Below are 18,876 nucleotides of genomic sequence, written 5' to 3'. Positions count from 1 at the left end.
GAAAAGAATTGTTTTGTCCAACAAAACTGTGAACTTGCTGACACTTTATATGAAGTTCAAAGTTCTACACTAATGCCATACAGAATCAGGAAAATATGAAAGCTAAAACTTGTGGCATCACTTCCACAGTTATTAACTATTTCTTTGAAGTGAAAGCTCATTTGGAGTAGAAGTCAGCTTGAGAGTGGACATGTATGTTATCCCAGTTAGAAAGGAGATAAATCAGAGAGTCATAAAATCATGGTTTGGGTCAGAAGGGACCTTTAAAACTGTCTAGTTCCAATCCCTCTGCCATGGAGTGGGACAGCCTCCCACTAGACAAAGTTGCTCAGAGCTCCATCCAGTTTGGCCTTGAACACTTCCAGGAATGGGGCATCCACAACTTCTTGGGGCAACTTCTTCCTGTGTCTCACAACTCTCTTAATAAAGCATTTCCTTGTAATATCTAGCCTAAACCCACTCTCTTTCAGTTTAGAGCCTTCACCCCAGGTCTGTCACTACATGCCCTTGTAAAAAAATCCCTCTCCACCTTTTTGTAGGCTCCCTTCAAGCACCAGAGGGCCAGAATCACCTAACCCCAAAGCCTTCTCTTTCCAGGCAGAACAAACCCAATTGTCTAGTCCTTTCCCCACAGGAGAGAACTTCCATTCTTCTAATTATCTTTATTATCTCCTCTGGACTTGCTCCAGCAGGTCCATGTCGTTCCTGTGCTGGGGATCTCAGAGCTGGACTCAGCACTGCAGATGGGGTTTCACCAGAGAGGAGTAAAGGGCTAGAATCACCTCCTGGCCATGCTCTTTTGATGCAGCTCAGGATTCCATTAGCTTTTTCATCAGAAAGCCTCATTTGGCTCATCAAAAGTGAAACAGCATCCTACAATCTGCCTCAAAAAGCTTCTTTCTATCTAAATTTCACTTAACAAGGCAGCACCTTATTCACTTCATTGATTTTATTATCACAGACAAATTAAAAAATTACAATTATTTGAAGAGAGAAATGAACTCTTCATCCCATTAGTGTCCATGCTAATATTTTTCAATATCTACATACAGCCAAATTACATGGTGTAAAGCACCATGAACATTTGGGTTGTATGCAGGCCATCATAACATTTATTTCAGAACTAAAATATTTGAGATCAAAAGAATCTTCAAAGCTGGGAATAGATCAGATGGTACCCTGTTTATAATTCTGTGTTTGATAACTAAGGCACTGCATGTGGCAGAAGTGACCGAGGTTTCATAAAGGGACCACAATATTTGAATACTCAAAGGATATTTGAGCATTCAGGATATTTGGATGCACAAAGGATCTGAACTTTGTGGCATCCAAAATCAGAGCTATTTATTTCTCTATGGCTGCTAATCAAAAGTAGATAAAATCTTCTTAAAACTTAGGTAATATCTGGCTAAAAATACATATATTTTATGACATGCACAGGATGTATAATGTTTCATACTCCATTTTAGTGTAGGTCTTATTACTGACAAGGCTCTTACTGGGACAGTAGTTCTGAAGCTGGAACAAAGATATATGTAAGACATGGTCCCTTCAAAGGCCTGTAAGAACATAAAGACATCTTTAGGCAATAATTTGGACTTAAATCCAGCTAGTTTGCTCAGATCTTACCTCTTACCTCTGAGTTTTTAGCAATGCCCCATTCTCCTTAGCCAGACAAGCTGCTTTCAGGGAAGAGAACAGCTGGGGTCACCTGGTTCCTCTAAGGAAACATGAGCTTTCCTGAAGGAATGCTTCACAGGTATAGATTCTACATGCTGGGGACAGAACAGAATTTACAGTCCAAATCCATAGTTTAATCTCCCTTGAAATGCCCAAATGCTGTGTATTGGATATTCTCAGGTCTGAATGAAGTTTGAAGTTTCAGCTGACCCCTCAGAAGATTCACTACTTCAGTCCTTTGCCTTGGAGAGCTATTTGGTGATGAATAATTGCAAACTGAGTGGCACTGGTGTACACTGGTACACTGTACACAAATAAGGGGAATTTCTACCCTTAAGCAGTAAGTGATACCTTTAATATTGCCTAGAATAACATTCTATTCTACCTATTCTATTCTAATTCAAGACAATTCTTACAGAGAAGCACAGTCTTTGTCTTAGAGGGGTAATTAGGTTTGTCTGTATTATTTTGAGCACTGTATTTGCTTGGGTGAAGCTGAACGTAATAATAATAAGAAAGCAATGACATTCACCTCATCTTCCCAGCAAAATCTTTAGGATAATAATTAAAGATTTGTTTTTATCCAACCTGCATTATTTGCATTTGTCTTCATGCACAGCCAGGATTATTTTCCAGTCTTACTGTGGTTGCTTGTGTATTCAGATAATGTGAAGCATCAGTGACAATGTATGGTGTACATTGTAAGATGTCTCTCAAAACCTTAATGTAAAAACCCTCGAGTCAGTCAGTACTTGGCAGGTTAGTGCACAGGGAGTTAAATCTCTGGAGAGGTATCATCTGCATAGTTCCTGTTTTCCAGAAAGCTTTCAGACTCACTTGGAAAGGGCTAAATTGGGAGAGTGTTAAAATTGATTACCTCAATGGTAGCAATTTAATGTTTTGGTGTATTTTATATTTTGCTTTTAGTTTTTGTTTTTCTTTTTTTTTATTTTTGGGGCTTTTTTGTTTGTTTGTTTGGGTTTTGGTTTGGTTTGGTTTTGGTTTTTTTATATTCAGACATCTTCTTTTGTTTTCCCCTTCCAGCAGAAAAAAAAAATGACATTTTTTTTTCATAAATCAGCTATCAGGCTGTACTGAATACAGCTTTAGAGAACTCGCTGAGTGTTTTTTCTCATATACTTGAGGGATGTATGTTGAACTCTGCATGACCTGAGCTTGTATAAGAAGAAATCTCAGAACTTCACAGAGATGTTGTGGCAAGACAAGATATTTTTAGAGCAAATATTGTATTCATAATATGTTTTAATTCCTGTGCAATTCAAAATGGTTGCTGCAGATTATTTCAGGAATGAAGTGTTTTATTTATTCTCTTCTTGTAATGGCTCCAAATATATTTGGATTTCTGTTTCTTTACTCACTCACTGCCTTTTACAAAGAATAAAGCTCTAATAAGTTGTTTCATGTTTGTTTCAAAAACATTGAAGTACAGCAAATTGCACGCCTACATGGTTTTCAGTTTTCTTTTGGCCACCTGGAATTCTATGTGAATGGCTTTTCATCAGTGTGTGGCACAACATCAGCAGGATTTACATGGAGCCCGTGCTTACAGGGGGTCTGCAGCCTCACCTGCCAGCCTGCAGGGCTGGGTCCAGGGGGTTGTGCCAGGCACAGATCTCACAGGTACAAGTCTGGCTGCCACTTCCACAGAAAGGACTACCTGAGCATCCATTAGGAAAAGTGCATTGTTTTCAGGATTGAGATAACAGGAATAAGATAGGGTTCAACAGTGCAATGCTCAAAGACATTAATTGAGTAGCTAATAAGAGGTTTTGGAACTCTACAGTGAGAGCTCTTCAGAAGGAAAGAGCCCAAGAAGGGAGCATTTTGTACCAATTAGTTGATCTCAGGGGAAAAGAACCAAAACACAAAAGAGACACTATGGACATGAAAGAGGCACATGACTTAGGTGAGCAGGTTTCTCTGAAATGTAACTAGCTGTGCAGAGCAATGGGACTCCACCTGACATGCTGATGTGCTGTACCCTGCCTGCTGTGCCCTGCACAGGTGCCCCAGTGGCAGTGGCAGCACTGGGGATGTCCTGAGCCTGACACAGACAATTCCAGCAGCTCCAGCTACCCCAGCACAGGGCATGGCTGAGCATGGATAGAGGAGCTGATGTGCCCTGGCCACAGCCCCCCATTCTCCATCTCCCTGCACTGCTCAGGGGGAGGAGGGGGAGGAGTTGGGAGTGAAGGAGTGAGGTTGTAGCTGAGAAAAAGCACTGAGGAAGAGTGGTGTTACTTTAGTGCTTGTATTTTTTCCCACTAGATGAATCACTAAGCAAATATTTTAATTTTTCATAAATTAAGGTCATTATTCCCAAATCGAGTCTGTTTTGTCTGTGATAGTGATAGATAAGTGATAATCCTGTTTTCATCCAGACCCATGAGATTTCTCATTGCTGTTCTTCCCATTTTCTCCCCTCATCTTCACTCATGAGACATGAGCAAGCAACTGAGAGAGGTTTTGCCCTTGAGAAAAGTCAGCCCCATCATGCAGGCAGGGCATGAGTTGGACTACTCAGATTGATGGCAGTGTAGAAATGCAAAAATCCAGAAACAGACCAAGCATGAAGGCTAATAACTGAAATAAATTAACAGTATTTGCAAAGGAGCAAAACCAGTAAAAGCAGAACAGATGAATACTTGTACATTAAAAACTTGAAGGGGTGATCTGAAAATGTCTTTGTAAATGCACAGAGTGAGCAAAAATATAGAAAACGTCCAGGAAAATAGAACCATTGGAGAAAAAAGGAAAAAAAAACCCAAGAAGGAGCAATTCATAACCTGGTTTATATGACAATGAGCATCTCCAGTAGTAGTCAAGGGTTCCTATGACATGTGAAGTCTTTTTTTTAGTAAATGAGAATGGTATTTTATCCAAAGGGAAAACTTTATACTTGAGATATGATGAAAGGGATCAGAATATTAATTTAAAATCTAAGGTAATTTCTGGATGAACAAGGAAGATTTCATGCCCAAGAGTACATTTTCTGAGAGTTCCTTCTAATGGGAGACTGCAATTCTTATATAAGCCTGTAACTAACAGTGTATTATAAATAACATCAAAGTTCTTCACCAGAATTAGGTTTGAGGATGAAGGAGGCCCCAAAAAACACACTGCATAACAGGATCAGTTCTACAGCAATTGAGTAATTTTAGGATTACATTAATAACATGTCCAGCACAAATCTCTTAAAGGCATAACCGAAGGCATTGCTGCACATGTAATAATGTGAATATAACAGAGCATTTATCCTTGCCTCCAGATAACAGCATGTTTCAGGTGCAAAAGAGATTTTGGGTCATCATTCAAAATCTGCTGTACTGAGACAAACTACAGCCTCTAAGGGCTTTTCAGAGTCTTTTGCCTTGTTCTAGAACTACTTTGAAGCTAAAGAAATGTCCCTGTTGAAGAAGTGAGACATTTCCTTCAAATGTTTTGTGTGTAATGTTAAAGTCACTTATTGGGAAAATGTGGAGAACAGTACCATCAGTTTCTAGCTCTGGAAAAGACTTAATTCTATAAGGATGAATAAATCCATTACACTGTCTCTTTTTCAGCAGAAGTGAAAATGTAAATCCTCACACCTGTAAAGTGGAGACAAAACCATTTCCTTGCTGCAGAGGAACATACCATTGTGACTGTATTGGATTTCATAGAGTTCATAGAGAACTGTCTCCAGTGAGAGGGAGCTACAGGGGAAGGACTCCTCTCCCTGAGCACTGGAAGGAACAAGTGTGATGAACTGACCATAAGCCCCATTCCCTGTCTCCTGTGCCACTGGGGGGAGAAGGTAGAGCTGGGAGGGAAGGTGTTTTTAAGGTCTTTTGTACTTCTCATTTTACTTCTCCTTATCCTGCTCTGATTTTGTTAGTAATAAATTCAATTAATGTCTCTAATTCGAGTGTTTTGCTCATGAACAAATCACTTGTGAGTAATCTCTCCTGGTCCTTAACTCAACTCATGAACCCTTCATTATATTTTCTCTCCCCTGTCCATCTGCAGAGGAGAATGAGAGAGCAGTTTTGGTGGGTGCCTGGCATCCAGCCAGGGTCAGCCCACTACAGTTACCTAACATGACCAAAATAATAAGTGCCAAAGCAATTACAGCCCCAGTCATTTAAAGAAAAAAATGACATTTTCTTGGAATATTTTTAAATAGAAGAACAAAGCTCCAGAAAATTGACTGTGGAAAATAATCCTTCACTCCTCCCACTCTCCAACAAGGTAGGTTAATTTATTTCTATTTCACAACAATAATTTCAATGGTTCTGGCAAACTGATTCAGCTACTCAGAAGAAAGAGACAATTTTGGAAAAAGAAAATTATGTATGTAGCAGGTGTTTCAGCAATTTCAATGAATTGCACACTCCAAAATGATACCATGAAATGAAAATGTCCTTTTTAATTAGAAACTGCTTTAGAAAACATGTATATACATTTATCATTATGAAATAAAGACAGAAGTACTGCTAAGCAGCTCAGAGCTGCTAAAGATCTAGAATAAGCTAGTTTTAAAAATTATATTTATAAATGAAATCTAGAGCCTAAGGGGGTGGCAACTTTCTTGACTAGTATTAGTCCAAATAAGCATAAAAGAGATACACACTGGGTTATTTTGAAACAGCCTCTTCAGAATTCAGAGGTATCTGCTCCTTGTACATCTGAAAGGGAGAAACAGAGACTTTCAAGGTGATGTTCAGAGCACCTGAGGTGGTATCTTGCCCTTTGGTCACTTTAATCAGGGCCCTCTCTGCACCCATGAAATACAAAAGGAAAAGCTGGAGTCCTCAGTGTCATAATTTACTGTCCTAAAACAGCTATAGCAAGTGAGACAAAGCAAAGATCAAATAGGATTTATGCCTTATTTAAACTGGCATCAGTATTTTCTTTCATTACTACCTGAATATTTTTGTATTATGTTTTATGGGAGAAGAAAAGGCCTTTAGTAAAGCCCACTGGATTTTTTAATAGCATATTAATTTAAATACATTAATATTTTTTTTCTGTTTGGACTTTAATTCTCCTCCTTTGGCATTTTTTATTCTCTACCCAGTGGAATCAGGTATTACTGAAACCTTTACAGTTTCTTCCAGGAGAAAATAGTAGAGGTTAATGTAGTAAATATATTTCAATACCATTATCACTGCAACTGTTATGATGTGGAAATATCATTTGTTAAAGCTGAGAAAAGTGGTGTGTTGCAAGCAGTATGGTCCATGGATTGGCCCAAGTACAAGAGTAGGCTGTGGGACACCTGATTTTTGGGGCTGTTGTTCTACCAAGGGACTTCAATGCACAGAAATTGATAAATGCAAATTATTTTCTTGCTCTTCCTATAAAGTTAAAAACACTAAGACTCACCCTAAGTCCTTCATGGTCTTTAACAGAGGACCAAATGTCATAATTTTATGATATCCTGTAAAGTTACCTACAACTGAAATATTAGCTTCTGTCTGGAGAATCTGAGATAGCAAACATAGGTCTCTATGAATAGCTTTTCATTTTAGGTCTTTGTTTGATGAAGAAACAAGCAGCTGGAGAGAACAATCTGTTTCCAAGAAAATAAATAGGATTGATCATCCTGTTTTTCATTCATTCACTGTTCATCTTGGTAAAAGCAAGCATGCAGGATTAAAACCTGAGTGGTGTTTTAATTTTGAGTTTTTAAATCAGAACTTTCCAGACCTTCTACAAGTTTCACTATGTCTTATACTTTCTGGGAATAAATAAATGACTTCTTTTTCTCCTTACATAGAAGATGATATCGTCAAGGTACTAAGTGACATCTTCATGGAATCCTGTGTAGTCACATTTATACTTTAGATGCCTCCAAAATACTAACACCAGGAATCCAAGGCCCTTAAAACAACCTGTGGAGAGAGTGGAATTTTAGGGTGAAACTGAGGTCACATCAGGTAGCTGCCTGCAAAGGTGAATTGAATGCAGGCAGCTGCCAGGTGCTGAGCATGGGTGACCAGACAGCAGCAGGCACTCATTCCCCGTGGCAGCTTTGCCCCTGCAAAGCTCCACAGTATGGGATGGGTGCTCAGACCAAAGCAGCACCTGCCTTCACCCCTGTGTGAAGATCCTGCCAGTGGATCCCTTCTGCTAACACCACACTTCAGAAGAGAGGGCAGCTTGTTTTCAACAAGGATGTATTTTCATCTGGAGCACAGAGTCCTTATTCCCCACAGCACCTCAGAACAAGGACTGAATGTTCCTGTTGAACTTCCCTCTTTATCTTCCCCAGGTAAATCTCTTGGTGAATTTTTACACTGCTGCTGGCACTGTCAAAGTTAATATTGTATCTGTTTCATGGCCGAATGGAGGGAGTTAGTCTACCTGGATGCCAGTCTCGCTGATATATCCAGGACTATCTGATGCTCCAGGGAGCAATTTAAATTTTGCAAAAAGGTGCTCTCAGACATACAGCAATCATCAGCTTGAAAATAAACCCAGCCAAAGCCCAAGCATTCAACTGGCTGTGGAACAAGTGTGTGAAAAATCTTCTTGTGGGCAATAACTGTAACAAAAAACAGAATTCCTGCTGTGAAGCAAAATAAAAATAGTTCAAAATGAATAAATACAATTTGCTGGTTTCAGTAGCCTTTCTGAAAAATCTGCTTTCTAATTCCAGAGAACCCTTAATCCACTAATGTAGAAGCATATGCCCTATTCTTAGCTGAATATAATGTAGTGGATAGATATAATTACTTCAATAAAATAAAGAACAATATCAACCAATATGTACTGTTAGTCAGGCAAGATATTTATTTTGTCAGCAGTCAGAATATATAGCTGCTCATGTTTCACATTCATCATTACATTTATTTGCTTGCTTACAAACTGATATGAAGTGCTACTGCTCCTTCCAGCCAAATAAATTACAAACTAGAGATATCATAAACATTCCAGAAATATGATTTCCACATGAATAGGACACAAGAATGGGGGTGGGAGTTGGAGGAGGGGACAGAAAGAGGAGCTCACTCTTAAAGATTGAACCAAACTCTGCTTAGAAAGAGGATCTGAAGGCTTCAAAATCTGTGCTGCCTGTTGTGCATACAGTAACATATCCATCCATCAGGTTTAATATTTGCCAGGGAAATCACAAAGCCCTCTCAGGCTGCAGCAGCATATAATCTCCTTGAATGTTTTCCTGAGCTCCTGACTCCGGAATGCATAGATAAGTGGATCAATGATGGAATTGCACATGATGAGGATGAGGTAGAAGTTAAAGTGGGACATGAAGCACACACAGTAAGGGTTGTAGGGGCAGGAGATGTAGAAAATCAGGTGTAGGAAAAACGGAGCCCAGCACACAACAAAAACTCCGATCAGGATGGTGAGAGTGATAGCCCCTTTCATGTTGGCCCCTTGGCGAACAGGGCCAGTCCCTGGAAGAACAGCAATCTTTTTAATGTGCATACGAGCCATCATAAACATGTGGACATAGAGGGATGCCATGAGAATGAGCATAGTGAAGAACATGCTGATCAGGCAGATGATGACAACACTGCTGTCAGAGTAAATGATGAACAGGATGCCCGAGACTGTGCAAGCAGCCCAGATGCATGTGATGATGACCCCTACACGCTTCACTGTCATGATATTATGATACTGGAGGGCGTAAAAGATAGTAAAGTACCTGTCCACTGCTATTGAGAGAAGGCTGCAAATTGATGCAAGCAAGGAACTGCAAATGACTGAGTCGATGACATTGTCAATGTTTATGGTGAAGCTCTGTGCATCTGTGTCTGTATTGTTCAGCAGCGTGATGACAATGGTTTCTGATCCATTAGACACACTCACTAGCATGTCAGCCACTGCCAAGCTACAGATGAAGAAGTACATGGGCGAATGGAGGTTCTTGTTCTTAGCTATGGCCACAATGACCAGGACGTTCTCCAGCAAGCTGATGATGCCCAGAGTCACAAACACTTCAGGGGATACAAAGAGTTGCTCGTAGCAGCCTCCTGAGGAGTGGACCTTTGCATTGGGCTCGCTGGCTCCTCCGTGCAGTCTGTAGCTGTGGTTCCAGAAATGGAGAGGCTGGAGTGTCCCACGATGCTGGGTGAAATTCATCTTATGGTGATCCCTTCTGGCTTCCTGCTTTTAAAACTCCTGTCCCTTTTGCATTCCTCTGAAAACCTTCTTCGGCTTTTCAGCTTGTAAAAAAAAAGAAAAATAAGCTTGGACCAAGGTAGGCAGCAGTTCAGAACACTTTCACTACTGTGAAAAAAATAAGATTTCAGACTCAGAAGAGATGGTTTGCACCCTTACAGACACAGTTTCTGATCATCACATTTACCTTGGTGATCTATATCACAGAGTCCCAACAGTCTCTATGTTGGCATCAGATTCTCCCATATGGTCAGTTCCTGTTTAGTTCACTGGGATGCTGCAAGGCTCTTTTGGTGTTTTCCATTAAAGAGATGCAATCAAAAAATGCCCAAGTGACTGCTGCGGAGCAGGAACTATTTTCAAACTGCCAGCACCAGTCTCGCTGTCAGGCAGTGCATGCTGGCTGCCTGTTTTACTGTGTGTGAAAGAGAGAAATATTCAGGGCACTCCCCGCCTCTGCTTTTCTTTCCAGCCAATGGGGCTCAGCAGCTGCAGAAAGTGGAGGGGCTGCTGATTCTCAGCCTCAGTGAAGCATCGGACAGGTTCAGATGCAGCACGAGTTACCAGTGGCTACAGGAAAGCAGACAAGCTGCCAGAGATTGGCTTCTCTTCTTTAGCTTCTCAGAATAATATTTCAATACTGATTTTTCACTAATGAAACTTTCAGGAAATGTACTAACAATCTTACAGAATTCTTGCAGCTGAAGTAATAGATTTTATTTTTCAGACTCTGATTTACTGTTGCGCCTTCTGTGGCACAAACTTGTTCTGCCTTGCATATGTGGCAAAATAACAGGGAAGGGAAGCAAAAGAATATATATTTCTTCTTAATTCTCTCTCCCAGGTCCCCTTTGCCTTGCTACTTTTCCATGCCTTAGTTGTTCATTTCCAAGATGTGCTGCAAGGTTACATTATACTCTCTAGCAAGATTCTTATAATTTTTAAGATATGGAGGCAGGATAAGGACCAAAACCAACATGACCCAAAGTTAAAAATGGCTTAATAAACTGTCCTAAACAAAGTAGTTTTTTCTAGGTAAAACACTGCTTAGTAATCTTATTATTGAGAAGGAAAAGATTATGGAGTTGATTGCAGAAGCCCTATCACTATCAAGAATTAAGACATTAGGCAGAAAAATGACACTCAGTATTTAGAACAGATGAAGGAAATCAGCAGGAGACAAAGTTGGAACCTGTAAGAAACAGAGCTCATACAATGGTAATGACACAAAAGCATCAATAAATCTCCTAGAAGTCTGTATGGCCCATGAGACCTTGAAGCACAGGGATATCCCTGGGCTTACTGGGCATGAGCTGAAAGTCAGCTTGTGTGCAGTCTGTCAGGAAAAGCCCTTGAGAATGAGGAAGAAAAGAATGCCAAAGAACTATGAAGAGACAGGGCAAAAGTAGTTTTGCTGTTACATCTTCAAGCATTGCAACTGAGGATTGGAAAACAAGTATGTTGAACAAAGCCTAAAACACAAATGGATTTTAAAGGCCATAGGAAAGTCAGTCACTGCACCTGAGAGTAATGTTTGCATGGAAATTGTTTGAAAGAATATTTCCAACTGACTACCAGGAAGGCTCTGGAGGGGTCTGTATCTGATGCAAAAGTCTATTTCCTATGTCTCAAAATGTTTTCATCTTCTGTGCACTAGCTGGTTTTAAAGTGAAGATTTAAAGTGAAGCAGTTAATAAAGAAGTACAGGATGATAAAATGCATATAGAAGCACATCTGTGTTTAACATTTAAGCATCAGGATGAAGTGTGATTTTACTTTCACATATGAGTTTGCTGTAGATCTATGGTTATGAACACCTACATTGGAAGAAAAGCCTCAGTCAATTTTTTCAGGGTCCTTCTTCAGATGGATTGCTTCATAAGGCTGAGACATAAACCACCAAGACAAACAAAATTACTTGTGGCACAGGAAATCCCACATTTATCAGTTTGGAATACATCATTTAGCAGCAGCATGCTTGAAATTAAATGGTTTGCTGCTGAAAGGGTGAGATTTGCTTGCCTGTCAAGACATATGCAAGCCAGAATTCAAAAAGATTTTTTATCTAGTTACTGATCCTCAGGCCACTACACAGTATTCACTAACTCCTGCCACAGACAGGACATGCACATTCAACCCTTAAAGAACAGAACTACAGAAAAATTCTGTAAAGACTGATGTGGGATATCATCTCCCCAGATAACCTCTCTTCTCTACACCTGCATCCAGAAATGTGCAATCTTCAATTTATCCCAGGGGAGTAGGAACTCAGCTCAACATCTCTTCTTTCATGAACATCTCCATTCTGGAAGTGCCCACGACACTGGGATCTCTCCCTTCACCTACTGAGATGGACTTAGATCAGGTGAGCCTGGCAAGAATAGAGAGAAGCTTCCTCCAAGGAGTACTGCCCCATTTGTTCCAATTATCTGTCTGTCTATTCCCCTCCTGGCTCCTCCCTTTCTCTGCACATTATCTCCATTCTCATCCCCATTTATCTTTTTATTTGCTCTCTTCACCCAGAAGCTATCCAGATGATGCCCCATCCTTGATTTTTCGCTGAATATGTCATAAAATTGTAATATTGGTTATAAAAATGGAAAGAAAAGCTCCCTTTTTCCGCACCCACAGCCATCACCCCCCTCCAAATTTCTGTTTATGCTCTGCATTTTTGGGCACATTTGTTTTGGTGCTTACCACTCATATTTGTGGGATGAGGTTTCATGACTGGAAGCACCAGACTTAAGGCAGCTTAGCAACTTAGTTGAAGGGGTGATGTACCTCTTCTCAGCCTGCTCTAACTAAAAGGTAAAACAAGATACAATGGTGCTTTTTTTAAAAATGAGAGATGTGTATACATATAATTACTTGCATGGTAAAAGATGGATGCATGTCTCAGGCTCCCATTTAGTAAGAAATAAGCCATATAATGGTAAAATTTTTCAAAGTCCCCTAGCTCTCTCATGCCTGAAGAGCCTCTCAATTATCTATTTCAAAGACGATAGGAGTATTGCATAACAGATGTTGCCTAGATTATTTCTTAAATTTTAAAAACTAAAGCTGAGACAATATTTCTTTTAAAAGTGGTGGCTTGCAAGCTTTTCAGCCCCATGGAAAACCAGCCATGGTTGCAGAAAACTAGGAACTGGTAACAGTGATATATATATGCTCCAGCTCTTGAGAGAAATAAACCATCAACAAAGATTTGAGCAAAGCCTCCCCTTTTCATGTAACTGCCCCATGTTCTATTCTCAGTTTGCAGATACTCTTCCACACCCACCTTCCAGACAGGGTTACAGTCATCTCCACCTCACAATATTTTTGGGAGATGTGATATCCTCTGGCAGTTGAATTTGAATGTCAGAAAAAAGCATTCACTGAAATCAATGAGCAATCCCATAAGTGATACAAGAAGACAGGCAGAGACATGAGCAGGCTGCACAGGTCCACTATGGGAGAAAAAGAAAGGTGGAGGGAGTTTGCCCAGGCCCTTTCTTGCTCAAATATTTGGTGTGTGAGATCTGCTTGAATCCCATGACCCCCTTACTCAAGCACAGAGATAATATTAAGCACTTCAGCATCTGTAAGTAGAAATAAAGGAGTGGCTGTGGGAAGCTAGGTAGAAGGAGGAGCCAAAGAAGCAGATTTTTAACATTTAATCAGTCCCTTGGCATTGTGTGAGTACACTGGTACTGTGCAAAGGGTGATGCTTCATTTACATGCCCAAACATAATTCGTGGAGGAGTTTGGTTACATGTGCTCAGATCCAGTTTTTCTGGGCATTCAAAAACTCAAGTCTAGAGTAAACACTGTAGTATATTTTAGCATGCTAACTTTGAAATTAAAAAAAAAAAAAAAAAAAAAAAAAAGACAGGCAATTAAACTTTGGAAGCTCCTATGAGGTTTTAGCCTGCATCAACTCTCTATGTTACAGCAGCGGCAAATTCCACCTAACACTCAGAATATTCACAAAAAGTGATTAAAATAATGCAATGCATTATTTTCTACCTCCTATCCACAGATGTCTTTGGAAGAAGCATCTCTTTGATTCTTTCTAGTTCACTAAATTAGCCTCTGAGCACTATGGGGACACTTGTTTGTTCACGTTTCTGGACCAGTACTTTTCTTTCAGTGTCACAACTCCCCTCTGGATCAAATCTCTGCTCATTAGTCTGTCCATCATTCACCCCCTCAGCTTACTACAATCTGAAAATCTCTGGGTGATGCATTCTGTATTAACATCCCCGTTAGTGTTGGAGATGCATTTAAAAAAATCATTCTCAAACTCCATTGTTTCCCAGTGTTCAGGATTTTGATCACTGTCTTTTGGGACAATATGCAAATAAAAATGCTGATCAGTGGAAATTGGTCTAATACATTTGCACCTAGCATCTTATTTCGGTGCACTGATTGCCTTATAATCTTGCTCTTTTAAAGTGAAAGGAATTTTTTAATCAAGGAGTTTCAGTGTCAAGAGCAGAAGCCTCTTTTCTTCATGTCTGCTAGTTACAAGAATAGGAGAACTGTTTAGTCAGTCTGGAGATGAAAGCACGTATTCTGGCAAATGATACATTTGCACTTACTTGAAAATGCTGTAAATGTGCAGAAGTGGAATGTTTTTCATTAAAATGACATGAGGAACAGAGAGACTTTAAACACTAAGCTGTTTAAATCTGATCTCCTTGCTATTTTAGTTGATCAGCATTGTGATCATGGATGTTATTCATTTGCAGTCAATGCAGCAATCACCATCCTTGTTTTTTCTCCCTCATCCCGTATCTCACAAATAATCAATTTGCTTTTTCTTGCTTGTAGATTTAGGTGCCTTTCTGTTCAGACTCATCTGAAGCCCTTTGCCAAAGTGGCTCCACAATCTTCCTGGTGTTAATATCCCTCTCCAAATTTCTCTCTAAAAAACACACAGCAACATCTGGATTTAAGTACAGAATAAATATTGCCATTAATCCAGATCAGCAAACCAAAAAACAATAACACTGTTTTTTTAATAAATAAGTAGTTACTTAAATTATTTATGATTAAAAAAAAAAAGGTGTTAAAGTGTCCTTTTCCTTTGCTCATGACTTTTGAACATATATACAGGAGAAGTAATACTTCCAACATCTACACACACTTCTTCACTCCCTATATACACTTAGGGCTGCTTTCAGCACTACCATTCTTTTTCTTATGTTAGATAATGAGATAATTTTATATTATGAAGTTTAAAAAGATCTTCACTTTTCTGGTTTATCATCTTCACTTTTCTGTCATAATGACATTCAGTTTTTATCTGTGTGAGAAATGCAGTAACATTTTATTCTAGCAGAATAACAATCTAGTCAGTCCAGCTGTCTAACCATGAAAAATGGTATGTCTCATTATAGTTGAATGAGAAGTAGAGAGCCACAGCAGAAAATTTGACAGATAATTGTCTGAAGAAAGCCCAGTGTTGCATTGTGGGAAAAAAAGCTTCTGTTTTGGATGATGTCAAATCACTTCATTTTCTCGGAAAAGTTCTCTGAGTGGGGGTATAACCAAAAGTTAGTGTAGATGGAATGCTACTAACTGGCTTGAGTTTTTTCTTCCAGTCCACTCACCTCTGAGAGTGACTGTTGTTATTCCAATGGAAAAGTCAGACATTACCATGTCATCATTTCTTTAGTAGCTTTACAGGAAGGAAGAGTTGTGCACTTAGTGGGAACTGCTCAAGATGCATAATTTATCTCTGAAGGGGCTTACATGCATACATACATACATACATACATACATTCTGTTGCCAAAAACCAGATTATTTTAACCCTTACTGTGGTTCTGCACAAAACCTTGCATATATATATGTATGTAGATATATTTATATTCTGTATCTGCACAGTGGATTTTCATGGTTTCCATTCATTTTGGTAGCTCCTCTAAGCACTCTGTTTCTTAGCAGATATTGAAGCAGTCCTGGACAGAGTCTGCAGGGAGTGCTTGAGCTACTTGTGAATTGTTTTCCACTATAGGAGTTCTTTGAAGCAGCTAGAAATGCCAGAGTCACAATCTGGTATAAGACATAAAGCAGATGCACCGAGTGATGTGATGAGAGAGTGAGTCAGCAGTGGGGTCAGGATAAGACCAGATGAAAGGACAACCCTGAGAGTAATTCCCTGAGGTGAGTGCATCGTCACCGACACAATCCAAAATTGTCGTGGTTTTCTCTGAGAACTGGGCACAGAAGGGGAAAGTACAAAATGTCTAGACTTCTGAAGTGTTGCAGTGTGTCTGCAGTTATTTGATTTCCTGATAACCTCTTTACAACAATCATCAGCATATGGTGAGAATACCCCCTTTCATCTTGTGACAACTGCTGTTCCTCCTTCGAAGAGCTCCTGTATTTTAAAAAGTCTGAGTTGCAAGATTGTATTGATGGTGAAGCTGACCCATCGGAAGGCAGAAATATTTCCTTTTCAAAGCTCTTGTAGAAAACTCTTCTTCTGAAATTCAGGGGCATGAACCAATTCCTGTTTTTGAATAGCAGAGTTGATCTGGGTCATTACTGAGAACTTCTAGCCCTCACTGAAGGGTTATTTTTCATAAACTCAGGAAGAGTCTCCTTTCTTCACTGTTCAGGAGAAAGTATGCCCTTTAAATAATTTTCTTCTCTACTCGTGGCATACAGATTTTATGGCTTCCTGTGACAGAAGCTGATATCTTTCTGTCATTACAGACTCTCATGAAAGTGAAAAGCTGAATTTATATATGACAGCAGTGCAAAAAATTAAATAGAGTAGCTCGTGTCTTTACAGTGTTCAAAACTCCACACTCTGTGGTTGTTAAAAAAAACAACAGAAGGGAGAGAAGGTAGCCATGGTAGAAGAGCAACACCTTTATGGCTGAGAAATCAACCTGGAGTAGGAGATGCTTTTACTTCAACAGACCAGGTGGGACTGGTGGCAGTCTAAACCCCAAAAGTGAGTTAAAGATTGATAAGGGCTCAGCAGTAGTCTACAGAACTGTGGGTGAAGGTACTTCACCTTTGAGAAGGGACCAAGAAAAGCCCCAGAGTTCTCAAGCTGGACTGAAATTCTTTAATGTATTAGTAATATTTTATCTGTCTTTGTACAGTAAAAAGATTTTGTTGGAGCTAATTGTTTAATTGAGGGACTGGAGGGTTGTTTGAAACCTTTGAGAGTTAAACAGGGAAAAACAAAGTACCAAAGGATCCTCACATGCCATTTGTCAGATTTTTCAGTGAGGAAGGGAATCACTGCAGCTGTGTAAACTAGGATATCAAACAGCTTTTGGGCAGATTCACTCAGTTAGTCCCCTCTCCAGAGTGAATCCTACTGTGCCACTGTGTGAGCAACAGAGAAGAGATTTCTTCCTCACATCAGCAAGGATGAGGTAGAGAATTGTAAACATGGGATGCAAGGGAAACAGAGCCAATTTAAATGCATGTTACATTTCCTTTCCAGTAAACAGAAAACAAAGCTAAAATCCCTCCAAGGACCCTTAAACTGGACAAACACATATCAATACGCCAGCATGTGACACCTTAGGATACTGTGAATTGCTGCAGATAACTGAAAAAAAAGGAAAAAAAAATAAAGAAAAAAATCTGAAAATGTTAAAAAATTAATCAGGTAAAGAAAATCGCAGAAAAATTAAGAATCTTTTAAAAAATGCCCAAGCAATCAAAATTCTTTTTCATCACCCTGGGAAGCTTTTATTAGCACACACAAAATTTACATGGCAGGTAAGTACATCATGAGAAGAACTGACTGATTCAGATTTTTTTCACAGAAAGGCAACAATTTCCAGCAATTATTGCTGATAGCATTAAACAGAACTTATTTAGCAAGTTATTTTAAGAGCAGACCCTACAGTGGTTTTTTTTTCTGATTGTCTTCAAACTCAAATAGACAAAGATAATTAAATCATATAGCACATTTTCCTAAAAAATTATTTTTCATCCTCCTTTCATTAATAAAGGAAATTCAGAGCTTCTTTGAAAGACCTTGAACAAGCACTTTCTTACTCTGCCTTTGAGGAGGTTTTCTTTATAATTTTAGAAAACACTTGTTGAGACAGGTTAGTAAAACACAAGAGTGAGCCAGCTTATTTGTGCTACTAAATCTAGATGATTTATTCCACATCATGGCCAGAAGTAAAAGGAATGAGAAAGTTACAACTCTGCCTTAAGACAGCTCTTCAGTAAAATGGGGCACCTCTGTTTACTTCAGATTCAGATTTATCTGGTAGAGCAGCTGAGATCCCCTGTGAAACCACAAAGGTTCTGAGAAAAAATGAGAAGCAGAGAGAGAAGGAAAGCAGACTTAACCTCAGCTGAGCAGCTACTGATGGAAAGAGCACAACCTTCCCCATCAAGTTTTCTGAGTGTAGATGTATGTGTGACTTTCATCTATTGGGAAGCACAAGCACTGCTAAGTCCTGAAAGATTTTTATTTTAAAATAGCTCTTATAATCATCTGTCTGTATGGTTACCTAGCAGTATGAAAAGGATTTTCTGCAAAGAAGTACAACAAGCTCCTTGCAAGGTTTATCACCTTTTTTCTTATCTCTTCTATTATAAAACCCACACAAATGGTAGTTAGCAAGGTCACTAAAAGCAAGTGATTTTCTGCATTAAAGGGATTAAAATCACTCTGAGACAGAAGAGAGTAGTTTTCTATCTCAGAGTCATGGACAACATGTTATTGCATCTCAATTAATTTACAGGATAGAAAAGAGAAGGATGAAGTATTACAGGTCTGTTTTAACTATCAAATATGGCAATGTGCTCCCACTGCTTGGTGTATGACAGTGCCTAAATACTTTGTATTAAACAAGCAAGCAATTTAAAGGCCAGGCAATGATACTGTATTTCAGGTGAATTCTCTCATACAATATATATATTATTTTCTTTACGTCTTCCACTACCTCCCCCGAGATAATTTTCCATTGATAGTGCCATAGAATTTATGAAAACAGCAAGTTGAAACTTTTCTAATGCTTTTAGAAGGCCAGTGGCATGGAGGAAAGTTGTTTAAAGGTATGTGATTTCTG

The 18,876-nt window shown here is 39.2% G+C and overlaps 1 protein-coding gene across 1 annotated transcript; it reads right to left on the bottom strand.

Annotated features, from left to right (window-relative positions):
* Positions 1-8,462: 8,462 nt before the first annotated feature.
* On the bottom strand, positions 8,463-10,231 carry MC4R (melanocortin 4 receptor). The gene has a single exon (XM_056484424.1). It carries the CDS (start codon positions 9,790-9,792, stop codon positions 8,797-8,799), a length of 996 nt encoding a protein of 331 aa, XP_056340399.1. The 5' UTR covers positions 9,793-10,231; the 3' UTR covers positions 8,463-8,796.
* Between the last annotated feature and the right edge of the window lie 8,645 nt (positions 10,232-18,876).

The sequence above is a fragment of the Oenanthe melanoleuca genome, chromosome 2, assembly GCF_029582105.1.
Source record: "Oenanthe melanoleuca isolate GR-GAL-2019-014 chromosome 2, OMel1.0, whole genome shotgun sequence".
NCBI lineage: Eukaryota > Metazoa > Chordata > Aves > Passeriformes > Muscicapidae > Oenanthe > Oenanthe melanoleuca.
This window is presented reverse-complemented; position numbering and strand designations above follow the sequence as displayed.